The sequence below is a fragment of the Conger conger genome, chromosome 4 (genome assembly GCF_963514075.1).
Source record: "Conger conger chromosome 4, fConCon1.1, whole genome shotgun sequence".
Lineage (NCBI taxonomy): Eukaryota > Metazoa > Chordata > Actinopteri > Anguilliformes > Congridae > Conger > Conger conger.
In genome coordinates this window covers 63,632,349-63,651,951 of record NC_083763.1, presented here as the reverse complement: position 1 = coordinate 63,651,951, position 19,603 = coordinate 63,632,349, and the positions used below count along the sequence as shown (strand labels likewise).

General features: G+C 41.9%; 1 protein-coding gene across 1 annotated transcript in view; it reads right to left on the bottom strand.

The window, feature by feature from the left end:
• Positions 1 to 16,857, bottom strand: part of cpa6 (carboxypeptidase A6) — a 31,346-nt gene extending 14,489 nt beyond the window's left edge. Inside the window, exons 1-2 of the mRNA XM_061239750.1 lie at positions 16,528 to 16,857; positions 5,207 to 5,282 (exon numbers count right to left, since the gene is read on the bottom strand). Coding sequence (XP_061095734.1) covers positions 5,207 to 5,282; positions 16,528 to 16,631 — 180 coding nt within the window. The 5' untranslated portion in view covers positions 16,632 to 16,857. The remainder of the gene's footprint in view (positions 1 to 5,206; positions 5,283 to 16,527) is intronic.
• Between the last annotated feature and the right edge of the window lie 2,746 nt (positions 16,858 to 19,603).

Here is a 19,603-nt window from a genome sequence, read left to right as displayed (position 1 = left end):
CTGGTGCCTCCGCTGCCGTAGGGGATGTGCTAATGACCCGCAAAACCATGTCAGATTTACAGCACATGCAAAACTCCCTCAAAAGCACACATCACACATCCCCATGTTTACCACGGAGGTTTCCAGCAACAAAAGCTCCCTTTTAGCATCTGCCAAGAGATTATTCAGGGGGGTTGGGATGAAATAACCAGCCTATTAGGCAGCAAGATTAATGGATATCAATTACCAACACGCTGCAGTTCTGTAAACAGCAATTATTAGAGGTACTTCTGAGTTTGCTATCTATTGCTCTGAGTTATCCGAAATGTAAAAACACTTGCACCTTTTCTGTGAATATGCTCGAAGCTAATTTGCTATTATATTCCACTCCTGGAAAATACATTCTCTTCTGTTCACATTTATGCTTAACAGCTCTGACATTTAAAAACAACAACAAAAAATAATCCCACAATGTATGCTATCGCAATATCAGCTAGAAATTTTCAGATATTAGATGTCTCTCCTTTATATTTTACATTGACTCCTGTACGAATACCAGTTTGTAGAGCACCGCCAGTTTCTTTCAATCCTGAAGCTTAGGAGCTCAATTCATAACACCACTGAAAGTCCTGAAAACACATAGCTTCTCTCTGTTCCCGTTCCATTATAACTAATTGGAACACCTGGGACTACACTCCATTTTCTATCTGCAGTCTTAATAGTATCTTTGTCAGACAACACTGGAAACGTGGAAATCTTCTGGACACAGCAAAGCCCATTGTAATCCGCTAAGGCACCATGACGCACGCATGGGAAATGCCATTCAAAAGCTAAGTACTAATATTAGGCTTGCAGGCAGTAACTGACACCTTAAATCTCCAACTTAAACCTCAAATTCACATTAAAAAATCACTCTATTGTGTCCACTAAATTACATTATTAGAGTGTATGACTAATGGATTTTGTTAGAAATAGCTTATTTGTCTTTTTTTGTAAATCTTTTGGATTATTTGACATCTGTCCACACAGAAGCTCTAATATTCCCAACAGTTACAAGACTGCTATTACCTTTGACAAACATAACGGATATCAGTACACACATTTTGTTTAAGACTTAGTAAAGCAAAAGTGAAGCCAAGATAGTTTCATGTTTCTTTATATTATATTGTGTGTTACAGCTTGGCTTCTAAGCCATCGAGGGCAGGCTGAATGGCTAGCTGGGCTCTATATTCAATACATGGCGAGTATGGGTTGACTATGACTGGAAACCGGCTGTGGCAGAACACACACCACTTCATCCCGACAGGGTAGGGTGGGTTTAAGTGGGCCAGGGTTCCTGCTTCAGTCCTTCCCGGCAATGTACCAGGTGTCCGCAGGCTACCAGTTGTCATCACAGATATACACCTCCTGCCTTTCCTAGAATACTGTGTAGTCTGTAATGTTAAAAACAGCCGCAGGCTCAGAGGAGGGAGTGTTTTCGGAGCGCATGAGCCTCAGCTGCATCAGCCGCCTTTGTGCAGGTGAAGCAGACACAGCAGAAACTGCCTATTTCAAAAAACATGAAAGATATTCAGTGGTAATTGAAGTGGCAGCACTGTTCCCTGAAAGCTGTGCAAGATTCCATAATGGCAGCAGGTGTGGTGAGTGAAAATACAAGAGGGAGTTTTAGGGGAAAATGGGGAAACATGGATTTGCATAGGTGCAGATTACATTACATTACGTTATTGGCATTTGGCAGACGCTCTTATCCAGAGAGATGTTCAGTTGATTAGATTAAGCAGGAGACAATCCTCCCCTGGAGCAATGCAGGGTTAAGGGCCTTGCTCAAGGGCCCAACGGCTGTGCAGATCTCATTGTGCCTACACCGGGATTAGAACCACTGACCTTGCGTGTCCCAGTCAATTACCTTAACCACTACGCTACAGGCTGCTACAGGCCGCCCCAGATGGAGACCAAAGCTCGCGTTCAAGGACCACAAGCGGACGTACCACTGCATGACTTCGCCCGGGTCTGCACAGTGTCCCCCAGCTCGGAGCACTTGCCTGTCACATGTGGTGTGAATTTCTCCAAGGTCGTCTCCCCACAAGAGACAGTCCCCCTTCTGCACAAGTCACTTAGTTGACATTGATCCGAGGCAATTGCCACAATGTGCGTATTAGTCAGCGTCGGTTCGGCCCGAGCGCTGTCGGAAACAAAGCGGGTCTCCAGAAAGCAGGTGGAAGGCTCCGGGGGAAGACCGCGAGGGTGAAAAATACCTGTGGTCACCTCATAAGCATGCCGGACGGCGTCCCCCTCATCAAGCGCAAAGTAAACATTTCCGGGCTGCTCACCGCCGTTATTCCAACTTGTGAAAATAAACGGCAGATTGGAACGATCATCCCAAGGAGAGGCGCTGACCCGTGGGTCGGTCTGGCTCCAGACCGGCTGTTTATCGCCTCCCGAATCCCAGCTGAGGAAGGACCTGAGCTGGGGAGCAGCTGGCTCTCATCTCACTCTCAGAATGGCTCAGGCACAAGCAGGCTGGCACTCCGCTCTATTAATAGACAAAGTGGTTTAATGGTTTGCAGAGGGTCCTGTGTGCGTTCTTTCAAGGAGCTAGGAGTTGGGCACCATGACCGCTCCCAAGGCCCCACAACATGCTCTGAGTGAGTTTTCCCACTCTCCTGCAGGAAAACCAGGGCATTTTAACTTGGTGAAGAAAGTATGTTTATAAACTTTGAGAAAGGGCATTCTCCTTTAAGGTTTTATTATTATTGCTCTGATACTCGTAAGTTGGCAAAAGATAATGCAACATATTCACAAATTTTACCATTATATATTAAACTGACAGCAGTGAAAAGTTCAGTCCAGAATGAATCCAGTCACACTTTACTGGACACTTCAACATAACCAGTTTTTTAATGAAAAGATATATCTGTCTTTCCTACATACTGTGTGTCATATATTTATGCTCCCTTTTCTCCCCAACTGTGAAAGATCCATTATCCTCACTCACAATGCTCATTACAGCCTCTGTTGCTGGAACTGAACAGCGCCTTCACCGGATGAACCACCCAGCAGTCTAGCAGCCTCTCCTAGTGTATAATTAAGTGCAAGGCTTCATATACACTGGGTGGGGGGAGAGCAGTGAAAATGTAAATCTAAATGTCTAAATTGAAACAGCATAGTGTTGAAACAGCATAAATTAGCTAGCTACTCCATCTGCGCACAGCCATATTTTATATCAATCTTAAACAAGTTTATATAAGAAGCAATGGTGCCAGTGTAGTTTGGTTCATGAGATTCAACAACTTTCCAATACCAATTCAGAGTATTGTCATTTTTTAGATTCTACATCTGGGAGGTTGGGCCTGATGGGCATTGCTTAAGTAAAATCCCATGTTCACATGCAATGTCCCCTGATTTAGCCAATGAATACAAAATGATTGAATTGGTTTACTAAACTGAGCAAAACAGATAATCTGTGCCATTTAGGTTGGGTGAAAGTGCAACAAGAGGGCCTCAGAGAGCATCATGCCAAAGAGAGCAGGCCAAACAGCATAACCGAGCAACAGTTAAAAGAGTTTTATTGCTCATTATTCCTCACAGGGAACCGGGCAGCGCCATCCGCAGAGCTCTCGCCCCAGCGATTCCCAAAGTACCCCTCGGTGAGGTGCATTCCTGCGCTCTCTCGTCTGGTACGTTCCTCCTGCTGAATCGCTGCAGCCCTGCCTCCACACTGCTCCCTGTGTACAAAATATGAGCCCAATTTCTGCACAACTGCTCCTGGGGGCAGGGGGAAATTTACTGCCTTCCCACCATTTTCTGTATTGTAGGCATTATTTAGGCCGCTGGACTGTGTGTGTGGTGATGGTTTTCTGTATTGTAGACATTATTTAGGCTGCTGGACTGTGTGTGTGGTGATGGTTTTCTGTATTGTACACATCATTTAGGCTGCTGGACTGTGTGTGTGGTGATGGTTTGTTAGGGGGTTGGTGAGGTCTCCCAGATACCCAGAATTGCTGCGTGATTACTCCCAAATGTGCCGGGGACCGGGCTAAATACCAGGCAATGCATAGCAACCAGCAGTCCTTTTTCTTAGTATCCTTCTCACTGATGATATTTCCGCCAGCCACTGCAGTAGACCCTGTACAGTCTCTTTTTCTTATTGCTGCCGTGGTGACACATTTTCAGGCAGTAGCCCACGTTCTATATTCTTTTTCCCAGTGACATGACAGAGCTCCAGACTGCAGTAAGGGACCCAGCTTAATGGTGGATCTTTCATTGCGGTACTGCGGGATTCTGAAGTTTGTAAGCTCTCTTTTTGTCTCTGAAAATGATGACTCTCAAAGCCATAACTAGCCCCATTCTGTGACAGGTCTGCGGCTGACAGCCCGCTCCGGTGTCAGGGTTGAAGCGAGCTCTCTCTCCGACTGGGACAGGACGTCTCTCCCATCACCTGCACTGTCACTGTCTGCCGAGGCTCCCCGGAAAGCTGGGGTCTGGAATATGTGTGAACTCCAGCGATGAAGCGTTACGCTGCCCTGTCTATACTCTGACAAGTTCATCAGAGATTCAGTGAAAGTGTTTGATTAAAACTAAATTAATCAAGGGAGAGCTGAATTTGACTGAATTTGTTTCGCTGGAACCCACTGATTTTGTACATAGCAACACTCAAAACAAGGTCTGGCTGACTTGACTTTTTATTTGGGAAAACCATAGTACTTTTAATCCCCCCACTGGAGGATTTAAAAACTAGAAGTTTTGTGGATAGAGCCTCATTATTTCACTTGGGAGACCATCCCAATCAACCAATGAGTGGCTGCAACCTCTTCACCTGGCCTCTGCGGACCCTTTTGGCAGGCCCTGGGAATTTACCCGAGTCAATATTAAATAAATAATTTCATAAAAGCCCCCAAGCACAGACAGATATGAACCAAAATGTGGGGTGCATAAATAATATGCTAATGTCAGATGTTAAAAGGGATACACATTCTGTCTTGGATTAATATCTGGTGGAGAACAAGCAATCTGTGTAATTCACTTTTAACACTTTAATCCCTTCAATAACATAACTCAAAATTTTCCGTCAAAGTAACAGCCATCTAAGTAACTTGTCCCATAACCTGAAAGGGTTTTGACAAACTGCTCTGTAAGTAACTGAATGCATTAGAAGAGACATTCTTGTGTAAGTGAATACAGACATGATCTGTGAAAAGACATAAAAACATAAAAAAGCCGGACTCACCGTCAAGTTTGCTAAGAGTGTTCTGAGCTCCTCGACCTCCTCATTGCTGACAGGAGTCACTCTAACAACTTGATCTCTGCAATATCAAGAACACAACCAGGAAATGACATTCAATTAATGCATTTGAAAAAAAATAGGTAAGAATAACATCTTTTTGTTGACTTTAGGAGAAAAGCTGACAAATTATCACTTTACAGTCAAGAATTACATTTACTGAGCGCTAACTGCACACAAAGGCACACAAATGTATTCAGGAATGTGGTGAGGAGAAGAATTTAGCTAAGCTAATTGCTCTCAGTTAAGTCAGCTGCTCACCTGTTTCCATGGAGCTTTTTACACCTTCATTACAGTGACTCATGAGAGTTGACTCCAGTATCGCTAAATGAAACAGTCACGGTAAGCCTACAGGGCAAGGTGAAATCTGCCTACAGTTGAGCAGGGCTTTGTGAGCTCAGATCTCCAGACTGCATGATGGAACCCATCATCTTGAAAACCCTCAACAAAACAACATTTGCTGTTTCACTCAGGAGAAGGGCCACCTGCTCTCCCTGGAACACAGCTGGGGGAACGGCCCGGTTGGCTCTCGGTTATTTAGGAAGGGGTTTCTCTGCAGATCTCATCAGGCAAAGAAAACCCTTCCAAATCTCCAACCATGGGAACTGCAGGAAATGTAACCACAGTCGCCTTTCACACTTTCTGCAATGCTTCAGTGAGAAGAAAAACAGTTTCAATTATTAACTGCCACTACGACAAATAAAGCTAACCGTTTTATTAGCTGTTGCCAAGACAAATACACAAAATTAATGAGGAAATAAATTGAGTTAAGCATGAGCAGAGGCTATCATCCTGGCATTGTATTTTTTATTTTATTTCAAAAAGAGAAAATACCATTGTTTCTGTGGTTCTTTGCATATAGAGGCATTATTTATTCATGTAGCATAAGCTCTTACACAGCAGGACCTATCGTGTGTACGGCACAACTTGGCACAATTCAATAAAAGTGCTGCAACATATATTCCAAATGTGTCATTACATCCGAACAGCCATTACAAATGCAATGAACCACAACACAGACAAACAAGCACCATCCAAACTAATTACAGATAAGTTTGAGTACTGAGTGCCACCCATTTGCTTCATTTGTATAACTTCATTGCAAATTCAATACGCAGTAATGTAGCAAGTCAACACCATACTAGCACAAAGTAATATAAAGGGTTGTTTCTGTAACCAGAAACCTCTTTTGGGAGCTCCCAAGGACAGCATAAAAAATAAATCTTGGCATGTTCAGCTCTGGCAATAATTGCATTGGTAGTTGCCTTGCTTTCTACCCAGACAAATTGATTACTGTTGTGTTTTTACACGTCTTTTGGGTCGCCGTGAACCAGAATAGGCTGACTCAAAGGACTTCCCAGCATGAGTCAATTTAAAGACCATGGGAGGGGTCTGTAAACTGCAGCTGTTCAATGCAAAGGCTTGGCCAACCTTTCAACCTGGTCATTTCTGCCCACCAATACTCCCCCCAAAAAATCATAACTCAGTTTGTCCTTGGGTAGGATCAGACCAATCAGCAGCCTTGTCCCATAACCTGATTGTCCTGTATGTGCTATATTCAAGCTCATAGTATGTGTGATTGTGTAAGAGAGGACACAAGTGAAAGGACCAAAATAAAACACAGACCATGGAGATGGGAAGCTTGCCTCTAGCAGGATACAACTCAGAGGGCCAAACAGACACACGATGCCAGTGCTTACTGTTCACAGGGTTGGGATTATGTAATTGGAAACCCTGCAAAGCTAAACACCCCTTGTACTGCTGCCATCTCCCATGCCCAATGGAGCCAATATAACAGCTGCTTATGATGTCTGTATTGGATAATTCCACATCTGGGAACTAAATTCCAATAAATCTGAATTAAGTGTTTTATGCGCTTTCAGTAACTGTGTTTGCAGTAAGTGCTCTGGACTGGGAAGCAAGTAAAAAAGGAGAGAGGCAGGTGTCACGAAAGCCCCACTCCTGTGAGAACTTTCACGAGACAAATGTGTGTGTAACATCAAAAGAGCCGCATGAGTTTCTACAATTGTAAACTGGGCTACAAACTGGCTTTGAGGCTAGAACCAACCAGCAGCCTAACTTTGGGATGTTCTGCTCGAGCTTCCTGTGAGGAGTTTCATGTCCTGGCCTCTCATTCGTGGGTTTGCATGGGACACTTTCATTAGCCTGGGCGCACACTTGCACAATTCCACAATCACGTGATTGGCACCTCTAATCTGCTCCACACACACTTCATGACATCATCAAAGTGCCCCGGAGTTCCAAAGGGATTAGCATTTGCTTCATTCCTGAACATTACTTAATACCATCCCTGTCACAGTTACAAATGTAATTCCTCTCCTTTATATTAAACTAGAAAATGACATATAATTTAAGAAGTAGTTCAAGCATAAGGGAGTGGTCCTCATACCTTTAAGGATTCGGTAATGTGATCACGGGGTCAACCGGTACAACAATTTTGACGATGTCTCATTATAGGATTACGGCATTGTTCAAAAAGTTTTAAATTACACAAGCAAATCAGCCTGAAACTCTCCAAGCAATACACACTATATCGTGAGAGTTACCAGCATTCCTGAGTACAGAACACACAACAACATTCACTCATGCCAAATTATTCGGCAGTCTTGACACCAAACTAAAAAAATATTTTCCCTGAACAAAGACAAATAACGTGGATAAATTTGCAAAACACAATAATAAAAATCTTTCAAATACAAGAGCAGCTCTTTGAAGCAATAACTGTCATGACTACTGGGAGCCACCCTTTAACCGGTTTGGTTTAAATGCTGTATGATCTGTCCTTGATATACTGGATTAGTAGAATTAATGCAAGGTCTTATTACCTTCAAACCATATAACCTGCCACACCAGCATAGACCCCCAAAGGCATAGTTAGATACTTGCTTCTTTGTGTGCTCACTGCTACATTCACTGAAAGAAGAAGTGGTCTGGGCCCGGTGTACTATGGAATGCACTCTGTCTAATTCATACTGCAGAGGGCCTCAGGAGTCAGTATCTAGGATGTCCTAAAATGTCCTTTGACACCCTCCCAGCCCTCTGGCCCTGTAATCCCTTCACATGCACTATCTGAGTAGATTAGCACTGTTAAAAGACAGAAGACATGGGTATGTGTGAAAGAAGAAGTATATATAGCATGGTTTATCCAAGGCTCATCAGGCTACTTTCAAGAATGGAAAAAAAAAAAAAAGAATGGAAAAGTTTTGTTTCGTCATCCTGGCTTCTCAAATGGCACGGCAAGAAATAGTGTATGCTTTGTGGGATCTGTAGGTAGTAACTTAACATAACATAACATAACATAACATAACATAACATAACATAACATAACATAACATAACATAACATAACATAATGATGCGAACAGGCCATTCAGTCCAGCAATCCTCACCTTTTCCTACCACAGTATACCTAATGCTTAGTTCACCTAAGAGCTAGATCGATAGTATCTACTACTGTAGAGCCTGGAACCCCCCAGAGTTTCTGCCTCCACTATATGACCTGGCAAGCTATTCCACACAGTAACCACTCTGTATGGAAAAAATACTTCCTAATGTCTGGGTGGAATTGTTTCTATTCGTCTGTGCGGAATATAATAATGGTAGCTAACTATGCTGACAAATTTTTTGATTGTCTGTGTCTGGGATATTGGTATGCACACACTGCACTCAATTTGAGAGGAATGAACAGCCCATGCAGTGACACTGAGAAGTCTTTGTCCAAGTCACCTTGAACCCAAACAAATGCGGAAGCTGCAAGTCATACAAATCAGCAGTGCAGTAACATGCTGATATGTTTTCCTCATATTTCTTAATGCAACGCACATCAAAGATGAAATATGCAGCCACACGAATGGTATGAAACACAGTGAAGAGTGAAGCTCAATATGACTGCTTAGACTTCATGAAGACATCAAAAGCAAACGTACCGCATACAGGAATGAGCTAAGGAGAGCCTTCTCTCACTGAGCGGCACCCCCCCACAGAGCTAAAACATTTCCCTCATTAATGCAGTATAAATGGGCTGAGCACAGCACCACACTGATGGGCGAGTGGCAAGGCGAAGACTGCGAGGGAATGCATGGGGAATGCCGAAATGATCTGCTAAATGAACAGAGCCTCACCAAGTCTCATCTGAAAGAAATTTGTTTAATAGATTGCAGAGAGCATTGCTCAATGTTCTGTCCTTAGTTAGAGGACTTAATTACAAAAGAACTCGAAATGTACTGTTGTTAATTTAGATACTGAGTTAAATCGGTATGATTGGTCACCATTATGCATTCATCAGCTTGTTAACTTTAACCTATAACAGCCAGCATTGTAAAACGAGCACATAATGAAGTATTTATGCGCCAAAGCACGGCAGTTTTACAATACCGCTAATTAGAAACAGTGCAACCATTTGGATGCTTCTCCATCTGCATTCTGTAGGTATGGCAACAGAAAAATATAAACATCAATTTTGCAGAGAGGTAATAGTCCACAGAGATCTCGAAATATCCTGCACTTCAAAAGCCACATTTGGGTTGTCCTTCTGAGGTGGACATACAGAGGGGTAAATGAATTGAACTTTGATATTGCACAGAGAGATTGGGCTGGAATTCCCTTTGATTCTCCACCTCATCTGACAGGTGGAGACAGACGCTGGTCCCTCTTTGGGGTTCTGGAATGGAGCGCAATGATGCAGGCATATGACCTAAAAAACACTAAAGTGATCTGTTCACTGAATTGTGAAGCCTGTGCAGAATAGCACTCACCTTGATTACTGTGTTACGTGGGTACTTTCAATGCTGTTTTATCTTTCATACTGCGAAAATGGTTCTGAAATACAGAAAAGCTGGTGAACGATGACTGAATTACCGCTGTGAAATTAATATGGGAGATAAGACCGAGGCAAGAAGGAATTTATATATCTCGTTTGTGAGATACTTTGCAATGAATGGATGTTCCAAATACTGGTCAGTTTTTGCACAGCTCTAATTGTAGCTCCAATAATTAGGTTTTATTTAGCTATTAATGCTTTGTAAAATAAATATTATGAGAGACATATAAAATATTTATCTACCATATCGTCTTAATTATAAAACGGTATTAGGTAAGAATCAACTTCAATAAGATGATTTTGTTTTTAAATTCATTCTCGTTTTGATGGTCTAAAAACGTTTTCTAGACCATCAATCCAGCTTCACTGATGCAGAGACCCTGGGTTTGCTAAAGCCACAATTGAACAGAATAAGAAACACAGAACAAGCAACACATTTGTTGAAACAAACATACTTCCAACCACACCTTTCTTTCCAAAATGATACAGCCGTTAGCTGTTAGCAGTGAAATCCACATCAAAGTCACAGAAATGAACTAGCAGAAGTCTGCTTGTACGACAAGTCTGCATGTGTCTGTAAGACTTCACAAGATGATCTGGGATGAGTACAGAAATCTTTGTCATATTGCAGGATCTTTAAATATTTGGGAAGAGGGATGGGCCATTTCTGAAGCAAAACCTAGTAAAGCACTGTTTTACAGCTTCCTCTATGGCCTGGTATCGAGTCCTAACCATGAATGTGTTGCCCCTGAACGGACCCACAGAGTGCCACTTAATAGGCCAGAAGGAAGGATCAGTGTCACCTGTCTCATTGCACAGGAGGAACTCTGCAACCCCAAAAAAACTTGTATCTCCACTGTGGATGTGCAGATTAGGAAAGTGGAACGTTCCAGCATATGACAGCAGCATTAAACACAGAGAAAGAAGGGTAAGTGTGATAGCCTCACACCCAAGCTTCGTGACCCCCACAGTGCACTGCTTCCCGTGTGAAAACTAAGCAGCAGAAGATGTGTGTTTGTTTCAGATGCATCCCGTCTGCTAGATAGTTTGATCAAAACAATCTACCCAGCTGCCGTTTTTGGCATCTGACCAAAAATGGAATAATTCAAACTGTGCAACTGGGATGCACATTTATCTAACTGAACAAATCACAGCAGTCACATTTGTGACTATAAATCTGGTGGTGGGCCCGGCCAGTGAAGAGATGCATTTTTCTCCATTGGTTCCATAAGACCCCTACCCCCCCCCCCCGCCCCCGCCCCCAGTCCTGGAGGTAAGAGGCTACATGACTCCCTTTGATTTATACAACGAGCAATATCCATTTTTCCAACTTCTCTCTCTTTCTAGTGACAACTAAGGGTTGACAATCAATCCTCCTCCTTCTTGTTATAGGAAATGCATCTACAGATTAGATTCAGTAACAAAATGAAAGAAAAAAGATATGGCCATTTCTCTTGCTGATGTTAAAGCAAGGAGATACAAGGATGATTCTGCAAGCAGCTTCAGTGTTTACCCAATGAGCACTGTTCCTGCGAGCACATTCACTCACAGGGCTGAGACAAAGGGCAGCATTCAGGGCCCGTGAGTCTGGAGCCGGGCACTGCTTTGTGGGGATGCTGAGGCAAACTGGGGACCCGGTGACACCCACGGGGAGGTGCCGAATGTTGCACTTGATCGCCCCGCGCCAGGCGTTCAGGGACCCGGCCTGTACAACACGGTCCCTCTCATCACACTGCTTCATGGTCCTGCCATCTCATAGCAGACAAATCACCAGCAGCTACAAACAATGCTGACACAATTGCTTTGGTTTGCCAGGCTCTACTGCAATATGTGCATGATGGCCAGTGGAGCCATCTTTGTCTTCGTTTTTTGTATAGGGACATGTTGAAAAGTGCTTCCGTTCACATACTGTTGAATGTCCTGGCTTAGGTAGCGCAGCAATTTACATAGTATTATAGAGTATAAATATAGCACTGCCAATTTCTCAGCAAAATATTCAGTTATTTGAGCATGGCTTTGGAATAACATTTAATAATCTATGAAATGCTACCGCTGTTCAGTGAAATGAGCATAATGCTTTCCCTTCAGCTATTCCTCCCGACAGTGTGTCAGACAAACTTACCCAAAAAAGGCTTTGGGCAATTGTACACATTTCACAAGACACATGATTTTTTTGGAATGTCTCCAATTGAAATGCAAATGTACCTTTTTTGGTCAGTTTGGTTGTTACTCTCAACGGTTATTTTTAACTACTCCAGAGAGCAAAGAGACAGGCTCTCACAGATCCCCACGCACCATTAACACCTCGCCTTGGTTTACAGCGCGACCCCATTGTCTGCCGTTCCCTGTGCTTCTCCCCTTCTTTGTGTTCCTCAATCCACTCCGCTGTTTTCCCGCTGCCGTGCAGGAAGTCACGCCCCCTCCAACAAAGGTGGGATGTGCTCATGCATGGCTGAAGTGAGAGGGGACAAAAGGCCTTGTGCCGGATTCAGAGCCCCGTGAGGGGAACGTCCCCAATAGAGCAGCCTCCGGTAGGAGACCCGGAGAGCACCACACATCTGTGCGAACATCTCTGTGAAGAAACTGTCATGACAGCCCCCTTTACAATGTCCCAGTTGGTTCTTGGCAAGGCCTCCAATGAGAAGGCTGCAAAAGAAAGTGACCTAAAATCCCCAAGGGAAAGGCTCTTGTTTGTAGATGCTGTTGTTTGTTGGCTCTTTCCTGATGTTTAGTCTGTGTTGAGCTGTGTGATTCATATTTGGGGCAGAATGCCCTGTAATCCCATAAACTCTGGGACCTGAACTTTGTTCATTCTCTGAAATTGGCAACTGCATTTTAGCTAGCCAAAGCCCTGGTCCAATAGTGAAAACATGGAATGCCAAAATATTGCATTGTTTTCTTTTACATTTTCATGGCTATAAAGAACAAGTTGACCTGACACTTAATTTATTATTTATCAGCACAGTTAAACACTTTAACTACAATGCACTGAAATACAAATCTTGTAGAACGCTGAAACACAGAACAATAAGTCAAGATGAAACTTCTCGACCAGGAACACTTATGTTAGACATAAACTACCTTGGAGAGTCTCAGAGGTGTAATTCAGTTCATGAGTAATATGCACCCATATGTAGGGCACACACAATGGATGTGCTTGGCCTGTTCTTTATAACCTCAGTGAATGTCAGAGCCATGGGTTTAGTATAAAATGAAATAGTTGCAGTAGATGTAATTTCTAGTATTGTTGAACAGAGATCTCCATGAGTTCTCTCCATTAGCTCATTAATTAGTGTGTGTGTGTGTGTGTGTGTGTGTGTGTGTGTGTGTGTGTGTGTGTGTGTGTCTGGGAGTCAGCAAGGGGAATGCATATTTTTATTTTGTGTTCTTTTTTTATTCTTTTATTTTTTTTATTCTATTGTGTATGCCATTCTGGGATAATAAAGAATGAAGTTTACTTTGACTTACAGTAACAGATACCTTTTCCATTCATAGTCAGTTTGTTTAGAATTGCTACCAGTGAAATAATTTTTAATTGATGTTACGGTTCAGGTGTTCTGGGGGGTTGTTTGAATAATTGTCTAAATCATTTCAATATATTGAGGCTGGATTTATTTTGTTGTTAAATTCTCGATGAGACCTTTCGGAATAGTATGATATTTCTAGTGCACTCCTGCTGCAGTGCTTTTTTCCTGTCAGGTACAGTGCGCCTTCAAGTGTTCCAAACGCTCACAGTGTGAAAACCCCTTATGGTGCCCCGATACAGGAAATACTTTAGGTGCTTAATTGACTGGGCTGTCTTTAGGTGCTGGCTTTCATTTTCTCTTTCCTTACATCCTATTAAGACCGAGACTAACATGTCACTAACAATCAAAAAATGTGTATCAAATTAATGCTGCTATGGTTTCAAGCAATCCAAGAAAGTTGCCCAAAGTGCGACTAAATCATCAGCAACAAAGCACCAACAACAATGACGCAGCAAGGATATGTTTTTTGTGATAGTAAATTAAAGAAGTAGCATTTCACCATGTGCAGCACAACTGCCAGAACATGTTGGACCATACCATGTTTGGTGGTATAACTTTCCTTGGACCAACTTCAGAATGCAGAAAATCCCAGCAAATCTACTGGAAAATCTACAGTATTTTTAAAGAGGGAATTCATGCATAATTATAGAGGTATTATCATTTAAATCTCCTAGACCAAAATCCAAAACAACATTTGATCTAAACATCTTTAGTTATCTAAGGACATGTTAGTACATTGTTTTAATATAAAGACATTCGTTGTTGTCCACCATCTGTGTTGCTTTAAATACCTTCATTGTTCTCTTGAATGTATACTGTTCTGTTTCTAGGGAAAATGTAATTTTCCTTTTCTAAAAGCAAAGCTCATATTTCCTACAGACAGCAATACAGCCTATGTTAAAGACATAGTAAATTATGAACTGCCTTTTCAGTTGTCCATTTTTGCATCAATAACCTACATGAGGATGTGGGCCCCACATTGGCATTCAACCTACACTATCAAGCTTAAGACGTAAATGGCCGTGAAATAGCACAACATGATCTTCAGAACTGTCTGAATGCTTTTATTCCCTCAGAAGTCACAACAGACCACAGACTTTGATCTGTCATAACACTGGTACTCTCTCTTCACTCTTTCTTCAAAGCTCCTCTCTTACCAGCAGATGCTCTTTGTTGGCTAATGATGCCCACAAACTGTCACTCTCTTTAAGGCTTCCCAAAGCAAGGCAGGAAGTACTTGAGATATTCACTCAACCCACTAGAAGTAGGAAGTAAGACAATTAGATGTACACTATTATACTGATAACACAACATGATTGCTTCAAAAGAGAAGTATATTTTTAGACATGTACACTCAGTGAGCACTTTATTAGGTATTTATTAGACTTATTTTTTAGACTCATGCTTCAGCTGCTGTAGCCTATCCACTTAATGGGTTTGACACATTGTGTGTTCAGAGATGCTGTTCTGCATACTACTGTTGTAACGTGTGGTTATTTGTGTTATTGTCACCTTCCGTTCAGCTTTCACCAGTCTGGCCCTTCTCCATTAACCTCTCCATTAACAAGGCATTTTTGCCCACAGAACTGCTGCTCACTGGATGTTTTTTGTTTTTCCCACCATTGTCTGCAAACTCTAGAGACTGTTGTGCATGAAAATCCCAGGAGATCAGCAGTTTCTGAGATATTCAAACTCCCCCCCCCCCCATTCTGACATTTTTTCTGAAAAACAGCTGAACCATGTCTGCATGCTTTTATGCATTTAGTTGCTGCCACATGATTGGCTGATTCCGTAACTTTCCAGATTGTCAAAGTGAATGAACAGTGATCCTTGTCTGTCAAAAATGGGGGTGGGGGGGGGGGGGGGTGTTTTTCATTTCTGTGTTCTTGATTTTCCGCTAATAAAAGCTGTGACATGCGGCAGCTGAGTTTGGGTGGGGTGCGGGAGCCAGAGCTGGCCTGGAGCTGGGGAAGGGCTCCATGCCCCCTCAAACACCCCAGGAGATTCCCGGTCACCGTGCATTCCACACAAACGCTACAGTCTGTGCGCGCGGGCAGAGAAGTGAACGTGAGCAGAGCACTCATATTTCAGGACAGGTTTAGTAGGTGACTTCAGAAAGTTCTGAAAGTTTTTCCAGCTTTCCAACAGGTTCTAAAGTATCATATGGTGCCATTTCCGTATGTGCGGAAGTCATTGTGCATGTGCATCGTTGCACAGTGGGGTATAGAGGTGAGACAGCTGGCTCACCTGCTTTTGCCACCAAAAACAAGAGCCACAATCATACTTTGCCGACTACAGCTCTATGACAGAAGCCACTACCCAGCAAAATAGGCTATATGAATTCTGCTAGAGTTGATTTAACACTGAACATTTCAGCTGGCAGCCATTATGATTTTTAAAGATGTTCTCACTGGCAGATCTTTCCACTAAATAGCCTAGTAAACCACAAAAAATGCATGCACATATACATATATACATGGACGTACATGTGTGGGGAAGGGGCATTCTACATGGTGTCTCAAATGTGTTTTGTGTCACATTAAAGTTCATTTCAATTATGTTTGTGTGTTCATTTCAATTATCTTTGAAACGCAAATATATTAGTACGCTATTAATTTCTAATTTATAAATTATTATCGTTTTTTTCCTGTTGCATTATGAGTTAAAACGCCAATCAGCAGACAGGACTTTAGAGGTGCAGCGTTATCTGTAGTTGCAAGTTACCCCCACTACAGGTAAACATAAATAAAACAAAAAGTTTCTCAAGGAATGAAAACCTGTTCATGCCAGTAGCCTAAATAAAATAAGATCCGCGACGATATGGATTACGTTTTATAATTGGTAAATGCAGGGATAACGTAAAACAGTTCCATTCAAGTCCACGAAGTCAGCATCACTTACCCAGCATAGCGATTATTGTAGAGGTAGGCTCCGACTGGACATGCCATGTTACTGAAGATGATCACACATCCCAGAATAACTTTGTTTCTGACAGCTAATTCCATACTAATATAAATGACACTGAGGATACGACACAACTTCCAAGACTAAAGTTAGCCTTTCCGCACATCTAAAATAGAAACTTGTGATTAATAAGAGAGGTCGTCTGTCAACTGGTTTGAAAACCCAGGGGTCCGTTTGCGGTCGCAACGCTGTACTAAGCAGTATCCCCTCAGTTTGTAACGGCGTGATAGTGAGGTAGATCGGGTCAGAGTGTGAAAGTCGTATAGTTGCCACCAGAGAGGTGTTTGGCACTTTCAACCTCTGGTGGGACCTCGGGAAATTCTAGTTCTTTTAAAATGAGGAGGATCGGAGTCACGTGACCTAGTGTCAGGGAGGCTGGTAACCGGAGATTCTCGCGGCTGAGTTTTGGAGAGGGAGGAGGAGCAGACGGTTGATATGAAAGCGCAAGAGAGAACGTAATTCATCAAGCTCCTCAAATGAAAAGAGGCTTGGCTAATATTCAACACAGCGGAAGCCCTTTACAAGTCACCTGTTTCCTTTGAACTTACTGTAACTGCATTAATAAAACACGTGTTTATTACCCTGTCTAGCCTTCATGCGTAGCTTTATGCAAGTATATTTTCTGTACATTCATATTTATGGTTCCAAACTTGAAAGTCACTCTTACGTCTAGTTTTAGGCACTTTTAGGCACTAGATTTTTGTGAGGTGATATGCAGTATATTTAAATATTACAGCTAATCACAGAGCAAAAACAAATGAACTGAACTTTTAATAATGATTTTAAAAACTTGTCTGTTCTCTTTGTTTCTTTTTCAAGTAAATCATCATGACTGAAAATGAAGCAATTCTGTTGAATTTTCTAATGAAAGCATGAGGGGAGAAAATAGCAAGTCTAAGAGTCGTAGCATTTGAGATTCAGAATATTTAGCGTCTTATTGACAGTGACACAATAAACAACCATTTTTTAATGTATGTACCGTTACTGCCGCTAAGTGAAAGCATGAGTGTGGATGGCATTATATACACATATTGAAGACTACTGGGCCTCTCTGTTAGTCACCAGGATGGTGATTCATACTGTAGAAGTATTTAATTTGTTCAGGCCCTGTATGCTTTGGTTTGGTAAGGTATTTATACTGCAGTGGCATGATAAAATGTCAAGGCAAACTATCATGCCTTTGGCTTCATGAATACATAGCAGCAGTACATTTCTCAGATATTTCTCCCAGTGTCAACACTGCAACACCTGTTTTACTCCCAATTACAGCAAAATGATTCCTGAAACAGACATTTGCTGCAGTACGGAAGCTCTGCTTCCAGCTCAGTGCACCAGACTGAACAACAGAAGCTGTGAAGCAAGGCATGTCTCACTCCACGTTGCAGTCACTATTTAAGGGGTGAAACACTGTATTTATGAAACTGGTATGATTCTCAAGGTAAGTAAAAGCTTTTACGGTTCTACTGGGTAGACAGGAACATTTTGCATTCTTAAAATAAGAATTTATCCATTATATCCCGGAATGTATGCATGTGTATGTGAGTGCATGCGAGCATGCATGTATTTGTGTATGTCATGGGTTTAGCTATTAATAGCTACATTTCAAATCATCATCATTACCGCCAGAATAGTTTTACTTTGCATTTACGTATAACTTTTCCCAATCCCAGAATGTTAAGGTCAACACTCTCAACGTGTACATTTTTCTGATTTCCTGGTCGCTCCTTTAAAGTTATATTTAGGTCAGACATTGAAAGGAAAGTCTTAAAATGTTATTCAGTTTCGCTACTTTGAATTATGCATGATGATTCATGTCAATTTATTTGGAAAATAACACAGTTGCACAAGCTTCATTGACAAGTATCCTCTACGCTTTTTCACAATTAAATAATAACCATTGGAGTATATTGCAAATAATTGTGTATACGTATGTCATAGGAAAGATTTATCTGTGACCATGACAGAACATATGTGGAACAGCGAATATATTTTGTGAGTATTGTGGAATGTCTGTATCTTTACAGTTCAGTATCTCCCAGCTGACCGGAAGTAAAACTGGAATGTTCCACAATATTCCTGAAATGTTCCTTGCTAACTGGGTAGTGAACGGAACATTTGTTCTGGTTTCGGTGTCTTGAATGGTGTGTGCCTTTGCATGTGTACCCTGCATTCATATTCTGGTAATATGAAACAAACCAAAGCTCTGTGCAAGGCTTCATGTTCCAGCAGGGGTCGCCTTAGCACAGGTCAGTATAAAAAAAAATCTGCTACTACCTTCCCACAAGCCATTGATTAAATTAATAAAGTGAATCATGAATAACTGAAGATTAAAAAATATATTCTAGTTAAGACTCAAGTGAATATGCTTGGTACTTCAAAATTATTCACATTAAATGAAAAGACAAACAATATATGCATAACCCCAGGTGGTAGAAAACAATTTCTTTCAAGAAATATATTTAATATGGAATCAGAGAGCTGACATGAGACAAACCTATAAGGTGTTTTTGAATGTTTTGAAACTGGGAAATACACTGGCATATTCATAAAATATCTTGCTACAGCATATCATGCACTGGGGGTTTGTGTAAGAGTAAAACATTGCTCAATACAGCCCATTGGTATGCTGGCCCACCTCAGCTGATGGCAGTAAACTAAGGCTGACTTGTTGAATGCTCTGAAAGTCTCAGAGAGCCAGAATGAGTCTGCAGTGACCTTCCCTGGGTGTGCATGTGGTCTCAGTGTTGTTTTAAATGGCGCAAAGCAGGAAGATGCATTTTTCCTGGGTAATGCTTTTTTGGAAAGGTGGACCCACTCCTTCACAGAACCTCCTGTTAAAATGTCCATGCTGGCTCTTAAATCTGTCTGTTTGGGTGAATTCCTCTGTCAACAACACAACTTGATGTGCTTCAGTGTGAAGCAGTGAATAAGGCTTTTAACAAGTAATGAACACTGTTGACCCCACCTCCTGGAATCAGCTATATGCTCTTGGTCTCTTTGGGGATGTGGTTGG